The sequence below is a fragment of the Octodon degus genome, unplaced genomic scaffold (genome assembly GCF_000260255.1).
Source record: "Octodon degus isolate 3935 unplaced genomic scaffold, OctDeg1.0 scaffold00048, whole genome shotgun sequence".
Classification (NCBI taxonomy): domain Eukaryota; kingdom Metazoa; phylum Chordata; class Mammalia; order Rodentia; family Octodontidae; genus Octodon; species Octodon degus.
The window spans coordinates 3484282-3510751 of NW_004524624.1; the positions used below are offsets into that span (position 1 = coordinate 3484282).

Here is a 26470-nt window from a genome sequence, read left to right on the forward strand (position 1 = left end):
TTTCAATAAAGTGAGAAAAATGTCAACCGTGTTATTGCCACAATTATATTTTTATTTCCTGTATAATATAAACAAACAAACAAATAAGCCAGGTGAAATAGCACATGTCTATAGTCCCAGAACTCATATGGGTAAGGCAGAACTGCCATGAGTTTGAGTCCAGCCTTGGTTCATAGTCAGTTTAGGTCCAGCCTGAGCATTGAGACTCTGTCTCAAGAAATCAAAAACAAACTAAAAAAGAAAGAAATGAACAGAGTATTCTAGAGAGGTCAGTTACAGCAGAGGTACTCTCTAATCAATCCACGGGCCAACCGTGGTCTATGAACAGGTTGCCTATTCCTGTAAATAAAATTTTATTGGAAAAAGCCACATGGATTCATGTGTTGCCTATAGTTGCCTTTTTGCTTTTTTAAATTAATTAATTAATTAATTTTTCCATAATTTTATTGAGAAACAAATAGCAATGAGACAGTTTCAAACCAAATTGGTAGGATAGTTTCAATAAATCACACATTGCATACATTCTTCCTAGTGGTTAATTGCTATACAAGATGCGGACATGATAACCTATTTACAAACACTACAAGAACAAATCCCTCTATTCATTAAGAGAATGTAACTATATATCTATTCCAACCATTTTGAATAAACAGATACAAAATGGACATTCATCTGTATCCCCTTTTTTGTTTAGTTCCATCAAGAGTTAAGCAGTTTCAATGAAGTCCACATGTCCCACAAAGTCTGAAATATTTATTACCTGGTCAGTTAAGAAGTTGGCTGAACCCTTGGCTAGAAAACCATTATTTGCAAATGAAAGCATTTACTTACAGGGAAACCCCACAAGAATCAGTTGAAAATTACTACAACAAGAGGGTTCAGTGGTTGGGTGTTCAACAAAGATAGAAACATTTATAATATTTCTACTGTGTTGATTACATCATTTGACCTAACTCCCCACTCCTTCCTATATCCATATTTTTTGCCATACTGCTGTTTAAAGCCTGGAAAGGGGACAAGATGACCTATTTTGGTCATTGATCAGTCATGTGACTTGTCAGCACTGGGGTATTAGCCGATGTGAGGCAGATGGGAGCCCTGGGCAAGAATGAGCATAGGGCTTGCTCATATATTTTGCCCATTGCATTGAAAAGATGTGTCTACGTTATCCTAACAGACTATAATACTGAGGTACATGAAAGCTTGAACTGGACAAACCTATCATGTGTAAGGGAGCCCAGCTAAATTCAGTACAGCTGTCTCAGAAAGCCCAGCTGAGCCCAAGAGCACAGTATGTAAAGTCAATGAACATTGCTGAAAGTTTGTATTATGGATGTTTGTTACACCGCAAAACTATTACATTTTAAATCTCAGCAATAAACAGAAATAAATTCCCTGTATATAATAGGCATTAAAATAGAAAACATCACTCCTTTCTTTATACTTTAATGTCTAACTGACAATTTATCATGGACTCTCAACCTTTAATAAGGTATCTTAAACTGAAGATTTCAGAATAAATTCACTCCAGTCTGGCCTTTACCTCTCCATGCCTGTAGTATTCCTTATGTCAGTTAATGGTCATTCTGTCAGCTTCCTGGGTCAAAGACCTCGGAGCAATTTAGACTCTTGGCTAACATTCACCCAACCCATCAGCTTATCTTTTTGGTTCTACCTTTAAACCATATCCAGATTGAGTACCACATTCTATCTCTGCTGCTACTGCCTTGGTCCAAGGCACCCTCATCCCTTACACGGAATAGCCCAGTGGCATTTTTGCTGATCTCACAAGTGAAAACCAATCAAGTCTCACCCTCATGTCTCTTGTTCCAGGTATTTGTCATGAAGCAGCCGAAATACTTCTAAGATATAGGTCAGATTATGTCATCTTTCTTCTTATAACCCTCTAGTGACTCTTGCTTTAGAGTGAAATCTTAAATCCTTCCCACATCCTGTAAAGCCTTCTATGATTTGGGTTTTTTTTTCCCCTTTTTGATCACAGCTATTTTCATCCTTTTCCTTCTGCTCTAGCTACACTAGCTTGCTTGCTGTTCTTCCTGTGTGGTAGGCACACGCTAGCGCCATAGAGCTTGTCTTTCCATTTCCTCTGCCTGAAGTGTTCTATCTCCAGATACCTGCCCAACTTTTCAGTTGCTTTATTTGGACCTCTGGTCAAATCACCATATCACAGAGGTCTTCATGGGCCACCCAGGGGAACTGGCTCCTGCCTTCTACCTGTCACTGTCACATCACTGACTTTGGTTTTTCATGGCATTTTTCTCTGCTTGTCATAATACCAATGCATGTGTGTACTCCTTGTCTTTCTTCACTTTCTAGAATGTGGGTTTATAAGACCAAGAACTCTGTTTCATTCACTACTTCGTTCAAAGAGCCCAAAACAATGTCAGCATAGAAGTTCTCAGAAACTATTATTGAATAGCTAGATGAATTTTATAATAAAATTCACAAAACATGTACAGAACCTGTGTGAAAGAAACAAAACTATAAAATTAAATTGAGAGTATTAAAAAAAAAACTTGAATCTCTACAGACATCTAATCTTCCTAGATAGAGTCAATATTCCAAAGGTATCATTCTCCCTGCCCCCACCGAAATTCACTTTACATTGGACACAATCTCAATAGAATTTCTTTGGAAGGATCATTGAAAAGATCATTCGCATTACAGGAAATCCAGAGCCATTAATGTTTGCAACTATCTAAAATGCTCTTAAAAATGACAAGTAACAAGAGGCCGGCAGACATTCTCTACCACATATTAAGGCATATAGGAAGCTACAGTAATAAGACCCTGGTAAAATACTATAAACAGCTCACTGAAGCCAGCCATAGTACCTTCCAGAAATACAGTAGTCCCTTGCTATTTTGCAGTTCAACTTTCATGGACTCACTGTTTCACGGGTTTTGAAAAAAATATTTATCTAAATTATTTATGGTAGACTTTTTTGCTATATCACAGAATTTTGCAGTACCACAGAGTATACATATGTTGCTAAAATTATGTAGGTTTATGAGTTTAGAAAATGGTTAAGGACATTAGAAATGTTTTTAAAGGGGTGGGAAAGGCTTATAAGAGTGTGGGAAGGGTTTATAAAGCCTTATAATATATATATAAATACTAAAATAAATATAGTATCCCTCCTTCACTGATTTTCACTTATTGTGGGGGTATCTGAAATGTAACCTCCATAATAAGTGAGGGACCACTGTATACCTAAAGAAAAGTGCAAATCTGGTTTTCAATAGGGTGGTGTTTCTAAGAAAATAGGGAAAAAAGTTATTTAACCAATAATAATGTTGATCAAACAGCAAAGAAAAAAATTAGACCCTTGATATTGTAAGAATAAATACAATATATTTGACAAACAAAGTTATGCAAGGAACTCTCAGAAATTAGTAAATGAAAGATAAATATATCAACAGAAAATTGCCTGGGCACAACCAGGTAATTTACAAGTGAAGAAAGATAAAAGAGCAATAATTCATTAATCTATATATTCAACAGAAATGGATTAGCATCATGTATATGCCAAACACATTGGCCAAATTTAATTTTAAAAAATCAATACAGAGTATTGGCAGGGATGTTAGAAGCAGGAGTCCTTAGCCTGATTGATGGAATTATTGTAAATTATAAATTATCTTGTAGATGGTTCCAATGGGCAGTTTGGCAATATGAACTGAAAGTGCACTGAAATACCTCAGCCGTCAACGCGAGTCTAGAATTTACCTTTTATCATATCTGGATGCGAGAACCAGAACTGAGATTGTCATCTGATAGCCACAAAGTAGGTGAAGTCAGCCCACAGAGAGTAGCAGGAATCTAACATTTCCAACTACTCCGAGGCCCACACTAGCCTCAGAATTAGTGTTTTTCGAGAAGGGGAAATCTCTTCTTTGCTTTAGCCAAGGTTACTTGGGGTTTCTGTGATTTGTGCCTAAAGTGTCCTTGACAGCAAAGAGCTCTGCCCTTTGCCTTCTGATCTTTCAAACTTATTTTCTACTTCTTTCCAACAACTAGCTCTGTGGGGACCAGGCTACTTCCAACTCTGCCAGTCAACACCCTGCTTTTGGATTTCTTGTTTCTAGAATTGCAAGAGGATAACTCTGTGCTTTAGGTCACCCTGTTTGTGATCTTTGCTATGGTAACCTTAGAACACTAATATACTCCTTATGGGATCTACCTCTAAAGTCATAAATTGTCCTAAAGTCATAAATTAACTTTCTGATTATGTTAAGTAGACCTAGAAGACAGATTGTACAGTATGGGTCAATGGAAATGGATAACAATGTGTGACACTGCAGATTAGAATGCAGGTTCTGGGTTTAGGAAAATCTTGTCTGAGTTGCCAGGTATATGAATAGGATAACTCTCTTACTGATTTTGAGCTTTAAGAGTCAAATGGACAAGATAGCTCAGTGAACTAAGCTCCTTCTTAGGCAAGCACAGGGACCGGGTTCAATCCCGGGCACTATCAGCCATGACACCCCCACCCCCAGGCATGCTCAGCTGGTGATCCAGTCTAGGCATGGTGGTGCATGCCTGTAATCCCAGCACTGGGGAGGCTGAAAACAGGAGGATCACTATGAGTCCGAGTTGTGTAGTAAGACCCTGTACAAAATACATAAATTTTTTAAAAATGGAGTCAATGAAGACTGTTGGGAAGGTCAAATGAGACAATATATAAAGTACTTAACATGCTGCCTGGCATATAGTAATACTTAACACATCTTAACACTTTTATCACTGCAAGCCAAAAGAGGAGTTCTCATCCTTACTGAGTTAGATAGACAACAATAAAATGGTCACAGCCAAAGGGGGGCCCATATCTCTGAGGACTACAGGGACAAGTTTCAGGTACTTCTGATGAGAAGGTGTAAAAACTCTGTTTACAAGGAGGGCCTGGGCTGAACTAGCAGTGAACAATGAGTAGGTCTTCTATCTGGAAAAATCAGTGAGGACCCAAACTGGGAGCAGAGGCCCTGCAGGGAGGAAGAGCCAGACTGCGCTCAGAAAAGAGGTCCAACATGTCCCGTTAAAATCGCTCTCCTTCAGGAAAAGTACGTGCAGTATCACACTTGGTTGAGAAATACTAGAAAAAACTATTTGACTAAGAAATTAGTGCTTGTGCATTCTTATAACTAGTTGTCTTTTGCCTGTTTAGAGTAACATGCAAAACAAGTTACTTAGAAATTTAGTGCCTTTAGGAGTGAGTTGGGGCTCATTTTGTGCTGTGGCTTCCTAGAACAAATAATAATTATAGTATATTCCTACAGGAAAAAAGAACCACGACACATGAGCTTTTATCACAAAATTAAAAAAAGTCAAACTTTATCTTTGCAGCAAAAAAATGATTCCCTATTGTCTTTTGTCATTTATTGTAAAATACATTATCTACGTTAAATCTTGACGTGCTTCCCACTCTCCAGTCTTTTTGATATTCAGAATAGGTTAGTAATTTCTCAGCTGGGTGTATTTCCTCTGTAGGAGATCATTTGCATGCTTGCACTATGCTAGTGAGAAAAATCCTAGAAGCTAGACCTCAAAAATTGTTGACTGTCTCGATAAACATCTGCTGTTTTACGGTGGTCTGAACTACAGAGCTACTCTTAATCTTTGTTCTTTGTTTTGCATAACTGAGTGGGTGGGGAAATGAGAAAGAATCAGCAGCCCAACCTATCTCTCTTTTTGTCTCTCTCCGCCTTTCATCCTCTACAGAATGAGAGGTCCTACCTTGCCCATGCCTTACACATGCAGCTCTGTGATGTCAGAAGGGAGGGGAGATGCGAAGGGCCTGCAGCGATGCTCTAGCCCCCACCAGCACCAGGGAGCACAGAGCAGGAAGTGTACTGTAGCCATGGCTTCATCTCTCCCCAAGTGTTTTCCACGTTCAAGTTTTTGTAATGGTATATATGCTTGGTTTTTTTTTGTTGTTGTTGTTGTTAATCATCTACTATAAATTTAATAAACTGTTATAAAATTAAATTGATTTTATTCATGTCACCAGTAATTCCTGAACACTTAAAGGAAGCCAAGCTCTGTGACTACAATGATGAATAGGAGTCAGTGACAGTATTCATTTTCATGGAACTCAATTCTTTGAGGAGTAACAGATACTAGAAGAGACTAAATGAGTGATATACATATGAATTTGTCTCTCCCATTTCTGTGAAGAATGGCATTGGCATTTTGGTGGAAATTGCATTGAATTAGCAAACTGCTTTGGATATTATGGACATTTTAACAATATTAATTCTTAATTCTCCCAGTGCATAAGCATGGGAAATCTTTCTTTTGTTTCTTTCTGTTCTTTCTTTCTTTCTCCTTTCTTTCTTTCTTTCTTTCTTTCTTTCTTTCTTCTTTCTTTCTTTCTTTCTTTCTTTCTTCTTTCTTTCTTCTTTCTTTCTTTCTTTCTTTCTTTCTTTCTTTCTTTCTTTCCTTTTTTCTTCTTCTCTGTTTGTCTATCTGCTTGCTTACTTTCTTTTCTATCTTCTTTCTTTTTTCTTTCTTTCATATGTATCTTCTATTTCTTTCATCAATGTTTTGTACTTTTCATTGTAAGAGTCATTACTTCCTTAGTAAAATTTATTCTTACTTTAGGTTTTTGTTTGCTTTTAAGATGAGATTTCACTCTGTTGTCCCGGCTAGGCTCAGCTTCTGGGCTTAAGCAACCCTTCTGCCTTAGCCTCTTCAGTAGTGATGCTTTGAGTGTGGTCACTCTCATGCTCTCTTGATCAGGAATTTCATTATACAAATGCTCTGAGGGGATTCTTTTCCTGGTGTTGGGAGGGTTGGTGCACCCTGGTGCTTTAAAAGTTGGAGGAACCTGACAAAGGAGCCCCCATGCCTCTGGGTTGCCCTTTCCTGAACCAACTCTTGGGAATGGCAGGGGCGGGGTGACCAGAGGCCAGCTGGGCCAGCTAGGACTTGGTCTGGGAAGAGAGACAACAGGTTGCATGGATCAGAACATATTATAAGGCTACCAGTAATAGGAAAAGGAGCTGGAAAAGCAGCCTTTTGGGTATATTTTGACAATGAGCTAACCAGTGCTCTTTTAGAAAGCAAAAATGGCAGATCCTGGATGATGTAACAAAGTATTTGCCTGAGCCTGGGATGCTTTCTAGATTTTTTTTTCCTGAGTGCCTTCAGAGAGAAGGTATACAAATCAAAGCTGTGGGATAATTTGGGGAATGTGGCAAAAAGGTACTTCTCTATAGTTCTCCACAGCACAGCCAAGCTCTGACCATTTGTCATCACTCCTAAAGAATAATATACAATGAGGAAAACAACCTGCCACCCATTCTTGCAATAGCACTGAGGAAACCTTAGGAGACTTTGTCCCCAGCAGATACCATAACTCAGTCCCCAATGCTGAGTCAAAAAAAAATCTCCCAACCTTTTCAGTCTATCCTATAGAAGACATGCTTTCTTACCTGCCCCTAACTCCAAAGATGCACCCTAGAAACTAGTTTTGAAACCTTATAAATTTCCAGTTTACATACCCTTTTCTGTTTCAAGAACTGTTTCCAATTAATGTTTTAACTCGACAATCATTGAATGAGAATCCATGGCTCCTCAGCACCTCGCTAAATGCTACGCATATAGGGGTGAAGTAGAATCCAAAGCCACTGGGACACTTTGCCCTGATGCGACACACAGACAGAGGCACACAGATAAGTGGCATGAGGAGGGTGAAGAGCTGAGCCTGGGAAACAGACTTCTCCATGTGAATCCAGATTCTGTGGCTCTCTGGAGCTGGGACTGCAGGTGCATTACTTGCTTCTCTGTGCCTCAGTTTTTCTTTCTATAAAATAACAGGGATAGCTCTGATACCTTTTAGAGACACGATGAGACTGCTTTCTGCCTCACTGTGATAAACACAGTCACATTAAGGGTCTGGAAGCTAACACATAAATATCTTAGAAGGTAGAAAATGAGGACAGTAAATTAGAACCTGCCTCAGTTGGCTGAGTTATGTGGCTTAACTTACAAGAAGTGCACAGATTTGTGACTGGTATGTAGTCAATGCGCAACACATTTTCACCATGAGTCGATGTGGTGATCTCAGAGCTCTAAAAGGTTGGGCAGGAGGATCAGAGCCTGGACAACTTTGCAAGACTCTGTCTCAACAGAAAAAATGAAAAAAGCGGAGAGATGTGAAGAAGTCAGTCAGCCACACCCTAAGCTGGCCAGAGACCACTTGAAACCGTCCCACTCTGCTTTCCCCTGCTAGCGATGCATAACCATGGCTTAGTGAGGCTCAGCAAGCATAGCCACACCCCATGGCCACCATCACTCTTTAGCCCTGCTCCTGACAGGCAGCCACAGCTCCTTCTCACAATGGGCCCTTTGACAAGGCCCATTTTGACCTTTTCCTTTCATGGCCGTGTGACCCCTCAAGAGACCTTCAAGCCTATGTGAAAGCTGCTCATCTGGCCTGAGTGCCAGGTGGTCTCCTCAGGTCTGGCCTGAAATCAACTTGGCCTGTTGACCTTGTGTCTTTGTATTTCCTTTTTTTTTTTTTTTTTTTTTTTTCTGAATAGGATGTAGCTCAGTGTGAAGGTTCTGGACTCAATGCCCAATACCACACACAAATATTAGCTGTGATGCTATTTTAACTACTGAGCTGGTTTGGTTTGGTTGGACTGAATTCTCCACCGTACCAGATCAGGCTTGCAAAGGTATCCAGAAGTGGCCAGCCTGGATGCTACAGTGGGACCAGGTCTCAAGACAATAACCACCATGGCAACAACCAGATACAAAGTAACTTTCCAGGCCATTTTTAACAGGCACTGCTATAGCTTTCTTGTGCTTGCAATTGTAAATTCCCTCTTTCAAATTTCTGTACAGAAATTTTTTTGGTTACATTTGCTCCAGGTGGAAAGTTTGCTCTATCACATGAAAGACTTTATAAAGATTTGGGAATGCAGTATAGCAAGACTGAGACTGGAACTATTTATAGAAAATCCCAAAAGACAGAGGAAGTGTCCTACTACGCCATTCATCTACCTGCCCTTCGCCTTCCCTTCCCCCCTTCTCTTCATGACCACAGTCAAAAGTGGCCATTCTATTAGCATTTCCATTAATGGCAAGAAGGAAAACACAGACCTAGGCTTTCATGGAAAACCCTGCAACTCTCAGAATCCTTGTCTAAAAAAAAATATGGTCTTGAGAGCTTGAACTCCTCCTTCAGCATCTCAAAGCTCAACTTGGTGGAAAGCATGTTCTGAGGAATTCTATTTCCTGGCACAACATTATCTTTGTCAAGTGACTCAGTGTGTGTTTTTTATTTTGTTTTGTTTTTTCATTATGAAGTGGCCCCAATTTACAGAGAAAAAGTGGGCCTCAGGTATCAATTTGATGGCAGGGTTTTTCCCTCTTCTAAAGGAGCTTTAAATGCAGCCCGTTTGGAAGATGTCTTCATGCCAAGGGTGCTCCGGTCCTCTGTCAAGATGCTTCTGGCCACAGTCCTCAGCTCTGCCTTGCTTCTCTGCTCCGTGGCAGGCCAGACGTGCTCCACATTAACAGGCATCAACGACATCAGCTACCTCATCAACAACCTGCAGGTAGGCGGCAGGGCTGCAGGGATGAGGGCAGGGGGGACAGCAGCCGCCCATGGCACCACTCATGTGGGTTTGTATCTCTCTCTCTCTGCTTTAGAATGATCCACTGTACACATGCAACTGCAGCACCAATGTGAGTGACAGCTCTTTTGTAAGAACTTTCTGAACTAATATTGGTTTGCACATATAGAATCTTTACTCTGTAATCTCTCTTTTTGCAGGTGAGCTCTTGTCTGTGCCTGCCCATCCCTTCTGTGAGTATGATACACAAAAATGATCTTGACCATATTTTTTGTTAAGCTTTTTAACTAAAAATGAATTGTTCTGATATTTTAAGTCAGAAGCTGCTACTTATAATTGTTACACATCTTGAAATTCTTTTCTACACTCACTTCCTTGTGATCAGACAGCTTTTGGCCTTTGAGAAGCTAGGATAATTTTCAGTATTTCAAAAACAGTGTTGCTGTTGTCTTAGATAAATGGCCATGTGCAGAGTGAGGTGGTGGCATTATTTGATTATGCTCTGAGTCATGAAAGAGACTCCAAAGGAGCAACTCCTCACTCTGGCAAAGGGAGGAAAAAGGAATGTTTTCATCCCCCTGCCCCACTGTGCTCATTCCTGGTTACTAGAGCTGGGGTGCTCACCAAAGCTGGGCCTGGGAGAAGCTGAATTGCCCACCCCAGCTGAGGTCAGCACCACACTGTGCGGCCCATCAGTTACAGAAGTAAGAAGGAGCCCCACCCCCTCAGTCCACCGAGCAGGGGTTTAACTGAGGATACACCATCCACACCCAACGGGCACCTCCAACTTGCTGGTGTAAAGGACTTTACACTTGCAAACTTACTCCTGTTAGGCTTGGGAAAGAGGGTATCTAGAAATGTAGATAGGAGCTGCCTATTTATGCAGGCTATTATAGGCCCCACATTTCCTGGATGGAACATGCTAGAAGTCTCCTGGCAGAGTCAGTGTGGAAAAGTGATCAAGTCTTGAAATATACCTCAAGTTCATTTCTTAGACTGGTAAGGGACCTATGAGAAAATACTATAGCTCTGGTTTATGTGGGATGAAGTAAAACAGTCTCTAGGGTCATTATCTTCATGTTTCCTTCTTGAAGCTGTCCTTGGAGAGCTTCTTTTCATAAATCCGTGTTATTTTCCAGGACAACTGTACCACGCCTTGCTTCCAGGAGGGGCTATCACAGATGATCAATGCCACACAGAAGACAAAATTCTCACTGATCGTCCGTCGGGTGAAAAGAATAGTTGACGTCCTGAAGAACAACAAGTGTCCGGTGAGTTGGGGTCTGTATGGGAATGTTCTACGAGGTGATTTTCATGTAAATGCTGGCTGCCAGCCAACTCTGCCTAAATGCGGAATGTTGGTAAAGTTGGAATTGGTATTGGAATGTTCATAAAGGGACACCTAAGAAATGTAGTCAAAATTGGCACCAGTGTAGCCATTGTCTTCTCTCTGCTTCCTGACTAATGAAAGAATCTATCCCAATGATAATTAGAAACTACAATCTAGAGAATTAGAACTAGAGTGCACTTGAAATTAAATTATTTTAAAGATTCAATCTGCTCGCTAAAGAGATGTGGTAGCCTCCAAGTAAAGGATTTTTCCTTAACTGGCTAAATAGATTTCTAAGGTAAATGTACCCAGACAGAGGTGGATGTTTGCCACTTGCCTGAATGCCCATCTTCTTCAACATGCGTCCTTGTGTGGGGCCGGCCTCATGACCTCCCTGCTCTCCTTTGCATTAATATCTGCAGACCTCCACAGCAGCCCTGTGCTGGTTATTTAATCTCCTGTGTGCTAGTGTCAACAGCATCTAGGCTGATACAGCCTGCTTCCCTGAGGAATTGCCTTAGGGACAGTTGTGAAGAGTCCTCAGCCTCATGGGAGAGAGGAGAAAACAGAAACTCAGGGGGCTTCACTAATTTGCCCAAGGTTACGTATTTAATAAATGATTGAACTGTGATTTGAATTTGGGTCTATGGGACCCTAAAGTTCCACTCTTAGCCAGTATGATGTAAGATGACCTAGAAAGGACAACAGTACATCAGAGGCCTCAACCTGCCCCAAGTAAAGTTTTCCTGTAATGGGGGAGATTCAAGGCTACTTGGCAGAGGTCTGATTACGCATGCAAACAGACTCCTAAAGTCCTACCCCAAAGGAAGCTACCTAAGCCCTATACTGTCTTCACAAAATGCTACCTAGCTCCCATTACCCCCTATTTGCTGCAGGTCCCCCTGCTACCTCTCTCTGCCCTCCCAGGCTCTGAGCAGCATTCTTGCTGTGGCTGCTTGGTTCCAGACTGCTTTAGTCATTCTGTCCTTGTCAACTTTTATCTCCACAGCTTTTTTCTTGTGAACAGCCATGCAACAAAACCATAGCCGGCAACACGGTGACATTTCTGAAGCAGCTCCTGGAACCTTTCCAGAAAGAAATGATAAAAAGGGAGGGAGCTCGAATATGAAGATGATTTATTATTTATTCTATTTATTGAATTTTTTAAGACGCCTTCTCTTAAAGTTATTGCCATGAAAAAAATCAAGTCAACTTTTTGATTCCAAAATCAGTTGTGATCATTTGTTGAAGATTTTATGACTTTATTTTGGAATAAATATATATGGGGGAAAAATACAAGCTAGTCTCTGAGTGCCTCTTCATGGCTTGTTCATTCCTTGATGCTTAGAACAAAGAAAGCTACAAAACTGTCAAAGGAGAGAATGGGTCAAATATTCCATAATAAAATAAACTCATAGTCCTGAGCATAGCCTTGGAGGCCCTTATGGTGTGGTTGGGACAGCAAGGCTGCAGTTGTAAAGTATCTGGGGACACTCTGAAGGTCATCAGTGGGGGAGGCTGAAGGCATGGCTGATGGGGGATGGGGCACTGCCAAGAGGCTGCATTCCCAAGAAACCAGGCATGCACTGGAAATAGGAGAAGGCAGCCATTTAGCAAATCCAGAAACCCAGAGACTACTCAAGAATATGGGTATGGTCATACATAAGACAGCCTAGAGCTTGAAGATGAACTGGCGAAGTGTCAGGGGACTATCTTTTGAGGTCAATACCAGTTATTCACCTGAAAGACCATCAGCGAACAAGACCCACATGCCAGTACTTGGCCTGGTTGGGTGACAGGGGCTCAGATTCTAAGCAATCCTTGGCCCAGGGTCTGCCTGGAATCACCTCACCCTAATCCTCCACCTGCCCCACCTGGTCCCCGTCCTGCCTCTATTCCACTCTGTCCTCTGTCTTCCAAGATGCCCTCCAGTCCATTACGGTTACTGTATATTCTCTGATCTTCCCTGCTCACCGGCCAGCTCGCTGATGGCAAAGAACTACTTTGTTCACTTCTGTGACTTGGTGTCTGTGCCGACCTAGTGCAGGGCAGGTGCTAAATGAATGTGGTCTGAATAGAAGAAAGGCTTTGGGAGGTGAAACACAGTGGTGACCTGTCTCTGCCTCAGGCAGGGTCATACACAAGACAGCAAAGAGCTTAACACCCAGGGAAGGGACAGGACCCAGCGCACACTGTGGTGCCTTCCCAACACCTAGGGGCAGGTCTAGGCTGGAGTCCTTATCGCCTGGCCCCCTGGGAGGGGAGGACTGCCAACCCTCCTATGTGGCTTCCAGGGCCCCGTATGGCGGGTGAGTGGAGTCAAGATGAAGGCTGGACTGGGGTGGTCTGCCAATCAGGATGGCCCTTTCACCCATATCCTGAAGACTTGGCAGATTGGGGAGAACTCAGAGCCTTTTATTATTTCTTTTTCTTTTTGTAGTGTGTAAGACCAAACTTAGGGCCTCATGCATCCCAAGCAAAGGCTTTACCAGGGAGCTACCCATACGGCCCAGGACATAGAGGCTTTTAAAGGATAAAGTCAACTGTCCAGGTGAGTTTCCCTAGGTTCTTCCACAATACGAGTTGCCCCTGCTCTCTGAAGGACTAGCCACCACGACCCACGGGGCTTAGTTCTCATCACAACAGTATGGAAAGTTCAGAAGGGGCAGAGCCAGTCTCCTGAGAGCCGGGCTTTGCTTTCCTTCTCATCAGTTATGAAGTCTAGCAAAACCAGGTGGCACCTGCCCCACAAAGCAGGTCCCATCTCAGAAGCCCAGGCCCAGGCGCTGTGCAGCTACTTGAGTGAGGAGCCTGGGTGCAGGCATGCCCTCTGCCTGCCACCATGCCCCTCCCGCGCAGCACCGGTGAGAGGGAATTTGCTGAGAGGCCTCAGGCCAGTGGAATGTTTTCTTCTCTACTTGAGCACAGAAACGTTGGGTCCCTGGTGCCTTCCAATCACAGATTTAGCCTTAGTTGGAATGGAAAGATCTATTATTTCTGGGGACATAAAAATCAGAGGGCCACATGTCGTTTTTTGTACTAAAAGGACTTTCAAAAGGAGACTGCTGGTGTTTCACTTTGTTCTCCTTAATGGCTGAATTCCACCAAACATTTTCGGTGGGGACACAGATTTAGGGTGTACTGACAGTGGACTCATCTGGTGATGCATCTGCCTCCCCAGAGGTGTGGGAAACATTACTGGCCAGTGGGAGTGGGGTAGGAGTGCTGCAAATTCTACCGAAGAGGTTAGCGGGGAAATGTCCCATAATAGTACATGGAAGAATTAGCACTCAGCCCTTCTCAGTAATATACCCCAGCATCTCTATATATCTTATTGTTGGAGACTTAAAGTTCTGACCACTCATCGCTCTGGCTTCTCTCCTTCCTCATGAGTGGGGCTGCCAGTGCAGGAGTCCTGCCTCTGTACAGCACACCAACAGGGTGTCCAAGCATGCCTGTCTTGCCTGACCTCCATGCAGCCTGTGGATACCCCAGAACCAGGTGTCTTTCCTCCCTAGAACTTGCAACTCTGTGGGTGCTGTGCAGCAGGTGCTGAGCAAGAGATCTAGCAAGTAACACATTCGCTAGCACTTAATATTTAAGCCCTTCCTAGTGATGTCCCAGGCATCCAGTGTTTTGTCTCACCTCCTGACAGTGATAGGAGGCAGATATGATTTACACTTTATAAGCATGAAGACCAGAACTTCCTAGGTGAGATGACTTCCCCAAGAACCAGCAGCTAGTAATACTTCAAGTAGGGAATCACTCCCTGTTGGTTCTGGCTCCAAACCCTCTCCTTTTTCCATTTGCTTTTTTAAAATTCTGTTTATACCCAATTTGCATGTTCTGTTTCCTCTGACCATTGCCTGAGGGTAAGATAGATTCACTGCAGTACCAGGGCACAGGCTTTCCTGCAGGAACTCAGGGTGTGGGGCAGTCAGATGAGGTTCAGAATTCAAGTGTCCTAGACTTTTTGAATGCGAATACACAATTCATGTGTCACATATTGCATAACACCCACAGCAGAGCCTGGGGCAAGCTTCCCTAATTAAGCACATCAATATTCTGCATCAAAACACAGCCCATGAGGTAGCTAACTCGGCACCGCTCACGCCGAGCAATCAAGAACTGAACCGAATGAGTCACAGTGACCTTGAGCTTGCAAAGCTGTTTGGGTTTCAGAATGGCAATAAGGGATCCACTGAGCTGCATGAGCAAAACATTTTTTTTTCTAACTCAGAGCCTGTTTACTCTTCATCTGGGGCTGGGCTGCACGCAGCTGGGAAAAGGATTTTGCTGCTTCCTGACCAGCTGGCCATGCGGCATCCAGGTGGCAGCGGCTCTCCCAGCTGGGTTTCCTGAGTGACTAGCCCCAGGCACAGCTGCATCTGTTACACAGTGTGGTTTCTGGGGAGACACCCAGCTCAGCAGCTGTCCTTAAGCAACACCACAGTGGGGCAGAAGCCGGTAGCAGGGGATGGTTTCGGAACACAGCCTGAGAGTGCAGAGCGGTGCGAACTGCAGCTCTAAGCACCTGCTGGCTTGGTGCTTTCCCTCTCTTTTCTGCAAAAGCTGTGTAAGCCACAAGATTCACTCCTGCAGGCAGCTTCGAGGCAGATTCACTGCAGGGAGGGGTGCTGCTGACTGCCTCCCGCCTGTGGTTCAGAGTTGAGATTTATCACGAATCCAGCTTGGAGAACGCAGAACAGCTAACATTAACTAAGTACATAGTGTGCAGCAGGCGCTCTGCCAAGCATGCTCTGGAGAACATCTAGTTGCATCCTCTCGACATCCCATGGTGTATTTATTTCATTATTTTAAAAATTAATTCATTAATTAATTAGGTACAGGGTCTCGATATACAGCTTGGACTCATAGTGATCCTCCTGTCTCAGTCTCCCCAGCACTGGGATTATAGGTGTGCACCACCACACCCAGTTTCAATGGCAGGCATGGTGCGCCTGGGGTTCCGGGGCCAGGATGGCTTGCAGTACCTGGGATCGAACCCAGGTCCTTGCCCTTGGCACACAGGTGCTTAGACCACCAAACTTTTCTCCCCAACCCCTATTTGATTATCATTTATAATGAATCCCATTGCATAGAAGAGAGAACTGAGGCCGAGAGAGGGTACATGAGTTGCCAGGGGAACATTGTTCCCTCTAAATCTGCTGCTCTAGGCAGGTAGTCAGGTCCTAGGAGGAGTAGTTTGCAGAGACTGGGTCAAGCCATCCATCCATCCATCCTTTCACAAAAACTAAAATCTCAACTCTGTAATTCTCTCTGTGTACCCATTATGCTGTCCTGCTCCCATATTTTCCTGCAATAAGACCTTCCTATCCCCACAAAGGGGCCTCAGCAAGAACACAAAATTCTTTCTCTATTCCCCAAATGTTCTTTCTTTATTTTTTATTATTCAATAATTTTATTAAGACATGAGCCCTATGACTTTCTATACACCAGAGGATAGCATCCGCACATAGCAGTAGTTCGCTTCTCTTTCACCTTGGGTGGCATTTCCTTTCCGTTCTTACCTAATTGCCTTGGTTAGCGCCTCCAGCACAAGGCTGAACAGTGGTGAGGAGCGGGCCTCCTTCTTTGCTTCCTGTTCTCAGGGTAAACAGTCAGCCTTTCACTGTTAAATCTGATTTGAGTTGTCCACTTTTCATAAATACCATTTACTGGATTGAGAAAGTTCTCTTTTAGTTTTGGTCTGTTGAGCATTTTATTATGAACTAGTATTAGATTATATTAAATGCTCTTTTCACATCTATTGAGATGATAGTCCTTTATTTATTAATTAGAGACTAATTCTTGACATTTGAGTTTATAAAGGTGGAGCTCTGAGCCCTGAGATACGGTATGGAAGAGATAGCAGAGAGGAGAGGAAGAGGGCTGCCCTGCTGCACCCTGAAATGGGGTGCTGCTGCACCTGCATGAGTGAGGGCTGGGGCTGAGGGCCTCAGAGCAGGGGATACCTGGGCTGCATCTTCAGTGCCCTGGGAGAAAAGTCTGAAAAGAAAAGGCCTCTGAGCACCTTCCCAGGTGTGGAATATGGAGGACCACCTGTATGCTGCTCCGTGGAAGGTGGGTTTGGTACACCCTTTGAGAGGGCCGCTGAGGAAGCCAGGGTTTCCCCCACAGGGGAGAGAGGTCTCAGGGTTGGCAGACATGGCAAACCTGGACCCCATGGTCAGAGGACAGGTATAAGTGAAACTGCCTTTGTAGAAGCCACCACAGGGAGAAAGCCATGCCCCAGTGCTGGCCAGGAAGAGCACCAGGGTGGGACTGGAGCCCATCTTAAGATCCAGAACTCTTCTCCTACCCTAAATGCCAGAATCTAAAGACACCTCCAGAGGAAGGAGAAAGAAGAGAAAATCTTGAGCTGAAAATCAGAGCTAAATAAATTTTCTGATTTATTTGACTTTTTCTGCCATATAAATTTAAAACAAAAGCACCTAAATTTAGGTAAGAAAACAAAGCAAGCTTCATATATTTCTGCACACCTGAAGACGTAATTTAATCACTTGACAACCATAAGTGCCAAGTGCCAGGTTCAGCACACAGCAAGGAAAATGTTGCTATTGTCCCCGACATCTATAGGTGTCTGAGGTAAAACTCTGGTTGGTGCTGAAAAGAGGTGAGATGCACGGAGACAAGTACTTGTGACCAATCAGGGGACCCTCTACGTGCTGAGACAGAGGATGGAGCGCCACTTCTCTGGATGGGTCTCCGGCTCCCTGATCCTCTTAGTTTGAATTCTTTTCAGGATTAACTCTTTTCTGGAAACCTCTCTGATATTTCCTGGAAGCCACTTAAGAGTCAGAAACCTTTAGGGGACCGGGGAGATGGCTTGGTAGAATAAGCACCTGCCTGGCAAATGCAAGGGCCTGAGTTCAATCCCCGGTTCTGCAAAAAAAAAAAAAAAGAAAAAGTAAAAGAAAAAGAAACCTTTAGGGCTGTGATCAGTGCCCCTTCAGGTCCTGTGACCATCAGAAAGGTCAAAGTCTACTTCTACCCTACCCCTCCCCGCTCATGGCTTGTCCACTTGCGGGCCCCCAAAAGCCTAGCACCTGTAGTCCTCAGGGATTCACAGACAGGCCCAGGCCCAGGCAATGTCACCACAGGAATCCTGTGTCTGCCTTCAAAAAAAAAAAAAAAAAATGCAGACTCAGGAAAGCAGCAAAAATCCAAACCGGAAATTACAGTGTCTCCTGCCTTCCTCCAACTCCCATGCTTTGGATTTCACAGTTTCAAAAACTTTTTTTGCACTTGACTGTCACTGAAGTCATGGATAGCAGATAAAAGAGGCAAGTGTGGCCATTTTTATAGGTGAACAAACTCAGGCCAGGAGGGCAAAAGCTTGCTGAGATCACGTAGACAGCCAATGGCTGACCTCAGACTGAAACCTAAGGTGAAGCTCGCCTTAATCTGAGTTTGTGTCCATGACAGAGAAGGAAATAGGAAACAACACAGGAGATGGCGAGCCAGAAGCAGGAAGAAAAGTGGCAGGGGCCCAAATTCTGTCACCAAGGCCCAGGTCACCACCCACTAGGTGCAGACGCCTGTGGCGGGTTTAGTTGATTTCTGCTGCCACCTAGTGGCACTTGTGAGGTACACCAGCCAAGATGGTCTTTGACAAGCCTTTGGGTGAGTGTCTTAGCACATAGGCAGCGGTTCTCAAAGATGCCCATGAGGTCAAAACTATTTTCCTGTACCCCTAAGCCATCAGCCGCTTTTCTCCATCTCATTCCTCATGCGTGTGCTTGAAGCTTTCCCAAGACCGCCTGCCCAGGGAGAGCGCATAGACTGAAAGCCGGCGCAGACGGGGGAACTCAGCTGCCTGCCATTTACCCCAAACGTTAGCCAGAGCAGCAAAAAGAAAAATCAGGGCCAGCCTTGTCATGATTCCTGCTTGGAAGGAATATTTGCATGAATTATTTTACTTATGCTGACAAGTAGTGAGTTTATAATTATATTTTAAATGAAGAAATATTTTTAAATGTCTTAGTTTTTTATTTCTGGTAGATATTGGTAAATAAGCAAAAGTTCTCTGGGGCTCTTGATTATTTAATCTTTTAATAGTAGTAAAGTTTTATTAAAAGGAGGAGGAGAAACAGGCTCTGCAGAATGAGTTTGAGCCAAGTAAAAGCAGGCAGCGGAGTACACCCCACAATGTGGGGCTGCGGATGGGCCACAGCGCAAGAGGAGCAGCGGCCGGCCCTCGGAATTCCCAGGAGCGAAAGGCCCGCTGCTGATCAGCGCTGCTGAGCCAAAGCTGTGGTGCTCAGTGCGTCTTACTTGCCGAGTTCAAAGTTCTTTGCCTCCAGGACAGCGATGACACCAAAACTGGTGCTTTGCTTGGAATTCTGTTTTTATCGTTTTTTGGAAACAACCCCATCTCGTGAAAGGCATTCATTCTTAATGTCAAGGGAGTCACTGCCTAATCCTGAGCTGCCCGCAGGCAAAGTCCCTGTCATTACTGGCACAGAACTGCGTGAAGTTAGACTGCACACTTTTTCGAGGGTGTGCTGGAATGAGAGAAAGCCACGCACAATATGCTGACTGAAAAAAAAAAAAATCCCAAAGCTACTGGCACCGAGAGCTGCACACAAGGTTACCTTCCTCACGCACCCGTAAAAGGAAGTGGGCACGAACATGGGTGAGCACTCCCTGTTTCACGAAATTGGTCAGGGCTGGGGTCAAGTTTCTACGTTAGAGCTGAGTTTCATTTATTTCCAGCCCTGGTGCTTTTCTGGGGGAAACTGGTTGCACAAAGCGTGTTCAGGCCGTCACCTCCTCCGCGAGGGCATGTAGGGTCAACAAAAGCCCTTGCAGCTTTGCTGAGGTGTGCGGATGGCTGAGCCAGGGGGAGCCTGCAGAGCTGTTGCCCAGCAATAGCCCTGCTCCGTGTGCATGAAAAAGTGCTTTTTATGATAAAGCATAAAACGAACATATGCTCACTGCAAAGAATTAAAATACTTTATTGAACACAAAGAAACCATCAAAGTAGAAATTGAAAACCTTCTGCAAGCTCATGTCCCAAAAAGTCACTATGAAGGTTGATATAGGATGTTCCCAACGTTTTTTGGTGCCCAAACAATTTGTATGTATAAGATATATTGTAAAAAGAAAGTGAGTAACATGCTTTTTCCTGCCATATCATTTGTGGATTTATTACATTTCTGACATAATATGTCATAATGGATAATACGTCCATCGCAAGGTGTGAAAGTTTTGTCTCATTCTTTTCAGTGGCTCTGTGACCCTCTTCGAGAGGGTGGGTGTGTCTCTACTGGTTTAATTCACTTCTGGGTTGATGGACACGTGGAAAGTCTCTAAATTTCTATTATTCCAGACTGTTCTCGATGATGATTATGATGCTTCCTTTATTTTCAAAAAAAAAAAAAAAAAGCGTATGTTTCCTTTATTTCAAACACTGTCCATGATTGCTGCTGCCCAGAGTCTGGACATGAAGAAGACTCAGGTCTGGCTTTCCAGGGAGGACACAGTGAGCAAGAGTAGGTCACAGAGGTGACTGTGACACAGGTGGGACACTGTGGAGCTCTCTGGTGGAAAGGCCATGGAAGGTGAAGGCAGAGGAAGGATTATGAAGCCTTAAGCTGGGCCTTGAGTGGGGACCTTGCTATCCCTGGAGATGGGTTGAGGTTGTCCAGGCGAAAGAACCACAGAGCAGGGTTATGAAGGGAGGTGGACGACTGCTCCTGCTCCAGAGGGCCCACTGTCCCACTCAGTGAGCTCTCAGCCAGTGTTTGGGTACCCATGATGTACCTGGCCCTTGATGGAATGGGGGAAGTGGTTAAATCCCAGGCAACCTGCAGAGTAATGGAGGGCAGGGAAGGAAGCTCCAGTGACACTTAAGAAGGCCTTCAGTGATTGCTTGAGACCCCAAAACGATGGGTCCCAACAAATTTCTCTAATTTTCACTGCCAAGTGGTCAGTACCTTTGCTGCTAGTGTTGTCTCCTAAGGTGGGCCACAAGGACAGTGTGCCTTCTGGGAGACTGGTGATCAAAATTCTTACCAGGGGCTTGAGGCCACTAGCACCTCGGCTTCCTCATCTGTAAGCTGGTTCAGCAACACTTTCCTCTGTGATCTGTCATCCAAGGGGCACTAAGATGATGGAGGAAATTGGAGACATGCTTAGATACCTGGCGAAAGCTCATATTCCAGTGGGCTGGGGATATAGCTCAGCAGCATAAGCACCTGCCTAGCAAGTTTGATCCCCAGTACTGAAAAAAAAAAAAAAAAAACCTGACACTCCTGAGCCACCAGGAGTGCCCAGTGGAAGGCCCTGCCTGGTCTCCTGAAACCACTGCCTCCAAATAAACTGAGCCACCAGGACTTGTGCCAGCATGTGGCCTTGAGGAGACAGACCTAAGAGAGATGTTTCAGCGCAAGTGACAGCAGAGACTTTGGGTAGACCTGCAAGGGAATCAAGTATGAGGAACATCCCTTCTCCAGCACCCTTGGCACCTGCCCAGGCCGAGATGGACAGAAAGACCCAGCTCTGTTGCTGACAGAGACTAACACACCAGCATGGGGTTGCTGTGGCGCCTCTTGTGTTGTCCCCAACACCTGAGACGGCAGAACCACACAGCAGGTGCTCAGCAAATGTGTGGTGATTGAGTTAATGGATATATGTGTCCTGCTAGAGAGAGGACCTTAAGGTTGTGTGTCTCTGGGTGCCTTCTCCAGCCACCATGCTCTGCCCTCCTGACCCAGGGAAAGGCTGGGAGGCCACCATCCATAGCTGCTGCGCTCACTTGAGTGGAGCAAGTTTCCCTCTGAGCCAGTGACATCTCCAGGGGCCTGAAGAGAGAAGAATGAGGATGGAAGGTACTTCCTGGAAGAACCGTCAGGGTACTTCCTGGCCAAGCTGCTCAACTGATGGCATCTGAAAGCAGAGAGCAGGGGAAGAGCCAAAGTGAAGGGGGTCGAGGACTAGATCCTACCCCTGGATAGACTCCAGCTCTCAGGGTTCCCAAGCACGCCCAGAAGTGAAGCATGTACTCCTGGATGCCAGGAGTTGAACAGCTCTCCTCTGCGCTGCCCTTCCACACCGATGTTCCCCTCCTGGAGCCAGCTGACTGTGGCCTGAGACCTTGCAACTGTGAGCCAAACTAAATTCTTTCCTTTAGGTTGTGCACATCAAGTATTTCATCCCAGTAACAGAAAAGTGACAAACACACCTTTCCACACAGTTCCAGCAGGAAAGAAAATACAGGACAGTGAAATCACTCTAGAAATGTTTTGCTTTGTTTTGTTCTCCCTGAAGTAATACCCACCACCATCCAACCTCAGGGACAACCTCTCAAGTACAGCGCCATTCGCCAGCAACATGTCACTGCTCAGGGCGGACAGTGCTTTCGAGGAAGTCTGCTCCTGGTTGTCCCCTCCAACTCCTGCACCTTCCCCTGCCCACCTCAGGCTCTTGGCAGAAAGGCTGCCATCCATAGCCCCTTTGTTCACCTGGGGGATACAGGCTGCTCTCTGGGCTGGTGACGCCACCAGGGGCTTCCCCTGAGGAATGAATGCGGGTGGCTGATGTTTCCTGAAAACCAGGCAGAGTCATCAGACACAGTAACACCCCAAGAGGTTTTCAAAGCTTTTATTTGAAAACTTAAGAGTTAACTCCAGCTCCTGAATGAGTCGCTAATGAGTTCACAACAGCCACGGGGGTAGGGCCTGTTGTGCTCCAGCGGTTTCCAGGAGTTGGCCCAGAGATAACCTAGATAGTGACTGCCTGGCCTGCGGTCCATTGCTTCTTCCTTAAGCAGCAGCCTGGCAGTCCAGCCGGAAGTGAGGGGAGCCTGGACTTCTGTGAAGGGGGTGCCGAGGCCAGCAGCATGCTACCAGAGAGGCCACCTGGCTCAGGGCCCAGATGCCCAACGTCCTTTCTCTGCCACAAATTCACTGCTACTCATTCTGTCGATGCTACCAGCACTCACTTATAGGAGAATAAAGCCTTGTTCAGGTGACATCAACCCTGGGGACAAAAGGAGGAAGCATAAGAAGGTTATCTTCCAAGGTGATCAGCAGCCCCTAAGGCTGAACCTCCTGCTGCAGACCACCTTTGTGAGGCATGAGTGTCCAGTCTGTTATCACCATGAACACTGCAGGAGGGAAGCCTGGGATTATATGTAAAGGTATTAGAAGGAGGTCGTGTCCTCTCTTAAATATGAATTTTTCTGGAATTGGCAGTAGGCTACTGAGGTCTGGAGCATGCATGTCAGGGCAGAGAGCAGATGGGCATTGTCCAGGAAGGAGCTAGGTCCAGGATCCCGGTGGGCAGGCAGGGATGGCACAGCTGGACTTGGGAGCCTTGGAAAAGCCTACGAGCTGGCTGCTGGCCAGCGACTAGGATGACATTTCTGCCACCAAAGGTCTTTTTCCTTATACTGTCTGACACTGCTTTCTCCATGTGAACAGATAAAAAATTAAGTCACTAACCCTATCACAAAACAACAACCTCACACTGCATTTTACTTCAAGTGTCCTTGTGTCACTAGGACACGTGGCCTAGAAGAGAAATAACACAGGGGTGAATAAGAAGTGCTCTGTTTCCATTTAACTTGAAGCAGCTGGATGTTTTAGCCCCTGAAGACATCTGGAAACAATTCACATGTCATTTCTGTCACCCATGCCCAGGGTCTCTTGAGAAAGTCACCGTCCTGCTCCTTCCTGGGAGCCAGAGGGCCCTTTATTCCTCTAGCATGCATTTCTTCACTCTGCTTCGATCTCTACGATGAGGGAGCCATTCGTTTGCACATCACGAAAGAGCCCACATTGCTGCTCCCTGAAGCACGACTGCCTGAAGTCTCAGACCTACCTAATGAGTTCAAGTCCAGGTCGTCTTAAAAAGCTTTGATCCGGGCACAGTGGCACACCCTTATAACCCCAGTACTCTGGGAGGCTGGGGCAGGAGAATCACACATTCAAGCCCAGCCTGGGCAATTGAGTGATGCAGCGAGATCCTATCTTAAAAAACACAAAGGGCTGAGAATGCAACTCAGTGCACAGGCTCTGGGTTCGAGACCTGGCCACAGGAGGCACTGAAGCAACCATAAAAATGCCTTGACATTCCTTGATTCTCTGTTAGAGCAGGAAGTTGAACACTTTGGGCTGGGGTTGTTCAAAACAGGGCCCTAGAGCAGTTGCTGGGAACCTTCCTGCCCCACTTGCCTGAAGGACACCAGTCTCGTCCCTCATGGTGGCAGTCCACTTTCCAAAGGAAGACAGATGCCCAAGCCCAGGCAAGAAAGAACACTTTCAGGAAAAGTGCCTAACTTTCTGAACAGCCAAATGAAGAACAATCATGACTTGGCCCCTCGGAAACTTCCTTCTCCCTGAAGTAGCCAGTGAGCAGCGTGGCCAAGAGAAGCCAGGGCGACAATGTGGGCAAATATCCAGCCTGGGATCTGTGAGGTCTTGGCAGAGGAACCATTTGGTAGCTGAAGGTTTAATGATATGGAAAAATGGTCTTGAACTAGCAAATGGGGGACAGTGGGTGACATACATCATATAAAGTAGACTTGGCTCTTGGGGATACACATAAAATGTGTGGCACAATAGTAACAAGCTCTTGCGATGTGACTGTAGGAATCTATTTTCTTCTTTCTGTTTTGTCCACAATAACAAACACTCTGATTTTAGCACAGGAGCTTTAAAAGTGGGGAGCAGCTCAAGTATGAGCACAGCTTTAAGAACAAGACAGCATCTCTGCCCTGCCCTGGATGACACCCAGATGCAGTGACCCTTTACCAAGGTTTAATTATGCAAAATGTGTTACTCCCCTTTTCCTTTTACACAAAAGGACAAAGAGCCAGAAGAGCTGTGAATGTCAGTGCTTAGGAAAATGCTAAAAGCATTTATTTAAAGCCAGCTCCCAGGGCTGGTCCAGGCCTCACTGGGGCCAGCCTGACTGATGGCACCCTGTCCTTTCTTCCAGGGTTGGGTCCCATCATGCTTCCCATCAGAATGCTGTGACCCCTCAAAGGCACCTGCCAGCCCCTGGCCCCCAAAGGAGGCAACAGACTCTCTGGACTTCTGTGGTAAAGAACACACTCCCTAAAAGAATTTGTAGTCATCAAGCCTGAAACAAAATGGTTTTTTGGTTGACTAGACAGTCTAGTGACTCACTTCTCTGTGTCTTTTGAGTTTGGCAGGTAACCAGAGAAGCTTTGGGGCCAGAGAACAAGGGAACAAAAGCAAAAAACAGGAAGAGGAGGCATGAAGGAGCTATTGGAGGGTGACCATGTTCCATCCAGTGCCACTGCTGAGTGGCCATTGAGTGGCAGCTCCACATGAGGTGCCTGGCAGTGAGGGGTTGGGGACCACTGCAGTGCCGCTGGGACCTTCACTTGGTTGGAAGCTGGGGGAGCCAGCAGGCACCTGGGGTACTGTGGGGCAGGGCTGTGGGTGGACAGAGGTGTGCCCCATCCTGGCTGATACATCAGGCAGGTGATCTGAGGAAGAGACTGCTCTCCTAGTGCAGGAGGACGAAGGCTACAGAAGCCAAGACAAGGGGGAAGGGAGGAGTGAGGGGAGGGAGTCAGCCAGGAGCACAGGAGCATAGACACAGTGAGAGAGAGGATGGCAGCTCAGGACTGAGGGGTTGTGAGCTGAGGGAGGAAGTAGCACCAATGGTGAGCTGTGTCTGGGGGGCAACCCTGTGGGCACTGAAACTCGGGTTTCCCTTGTTAGAGGCTTCCTCAGGCTGCAGGGATCTTTCTGTGGTGGGGAAGGAAAAAGAAAGTAGAGCGGGAGGCAAGGTATGGTGGCAGGTAGCTGTCTTTTCTGGCTTCAGGAACCTGTTGGTTGCCTTCAGACTTAGGCTCTGTCTGACGGTTGGCATGGAGTTGGTGTTCCACAGGGGCAGGAGGATGGGCACCTTGGTGGGGCCTGAGGGACTGCATTTATACCGAGAACCTAAGTACACTTCTCCCAGGTCTGTGGGAGCTGATGATGGGAGAATGTGTGGTGGAACTGGCTGCACCAGGTGCATTCTGGGCCCACTGTGGTCCCAGTGACTCATCACCCTGCTAGGCCCTGTGAATGACCCGCCTCAGTGACTGAGGGACATTTCAGAGATTATGTTTTCATAATGAAGAAAGGAATTTCACATTCACAAATGAGTGGGAAGGAAGCACACTGACCTGGCTGGTGTTCATGGGCTTGTCACACTGTGGTCCCCACGCAGTGCCTGCAGGGAGAGCTCATAGCCCAGGAACATGGCGGCGCTTGTAGGGAAACCCCGCACGGCATTCACGGTGATGCCTCTGAAAAACACCTTTGTCCAGGAAGTCAGTTATTCCAGGGCCGCCCCCACACCCTCTGTGATGGTACTGTCCACCCTGGCCCCTGGCCCTGACCAAAACCCAGAGACCTGTGCAGGCAAAGACCACAAGGGATAGTCTAGTCATGTGCCTGCCCTGACCCAAGTTACATTTGATAGCATTTTTCCTTCTGGACTCTGCTATTGAAGCACAAAGATTAAGGGCAAATGGCTGAGCCAT

At 45.4% G+C, this 26470-nt stretch overlaps 2 protein-coding genes across 6 annotated transcripts in view; one reads left to right on the top strand and one right to left on the bottom strand.

Moving 5' to 3' along the window:
- Positions 1-9473: 9473 nt before the first annotated feature.
- Il9 (interleukin 9) lies at positions 9474-12064 on the top strand. The gene is made up of 5 exons (XM_004632446.1): positions 9474-9587; positions 9682-9717; positions 9806-9838; positions 10745-10876; positions 11945-12064. The coding sequence occupies exons 1-5, from the start codon at positions 9474-9476 to the stop codon at positions 12062-12064; spliced, it is 435 nt and encodes a 144-aa protein (XP_004632503.1).
- Positions 12065-22535: 10471 nt separating this feature from the next.
- Positions 22536-26470, bottom strand: part of Slc25a48 (solute carrier family 25 member 48) — a 40834-nt gene continuing 36899 nt past the window's right edge. For 3 of the 5 annotated variants that reach the window (XM_004632247.2, XM_023716568.1, XM_023716567.1), the window contains exons 7-8: positions 26111-26244; positions 22537-22941 (exon numbers count right to left, since the gene is read on the bottom strand). In XM_004632247.2, the coding sequence (XP_004632304.1) occupies positions 26122-26244 (123 nt within the window). In that variant the 3' untranslated portion in view covers positions 22537-22941; positions 26111-26121. Of the gene's footprint in view, positions 22942-26110; positions 26245-26470 lie in introns of all 5 variants that reach the window. The other 2 variants (XR_002821358.1, XM_023716569.1) reach the window with 2 other exon arrangements.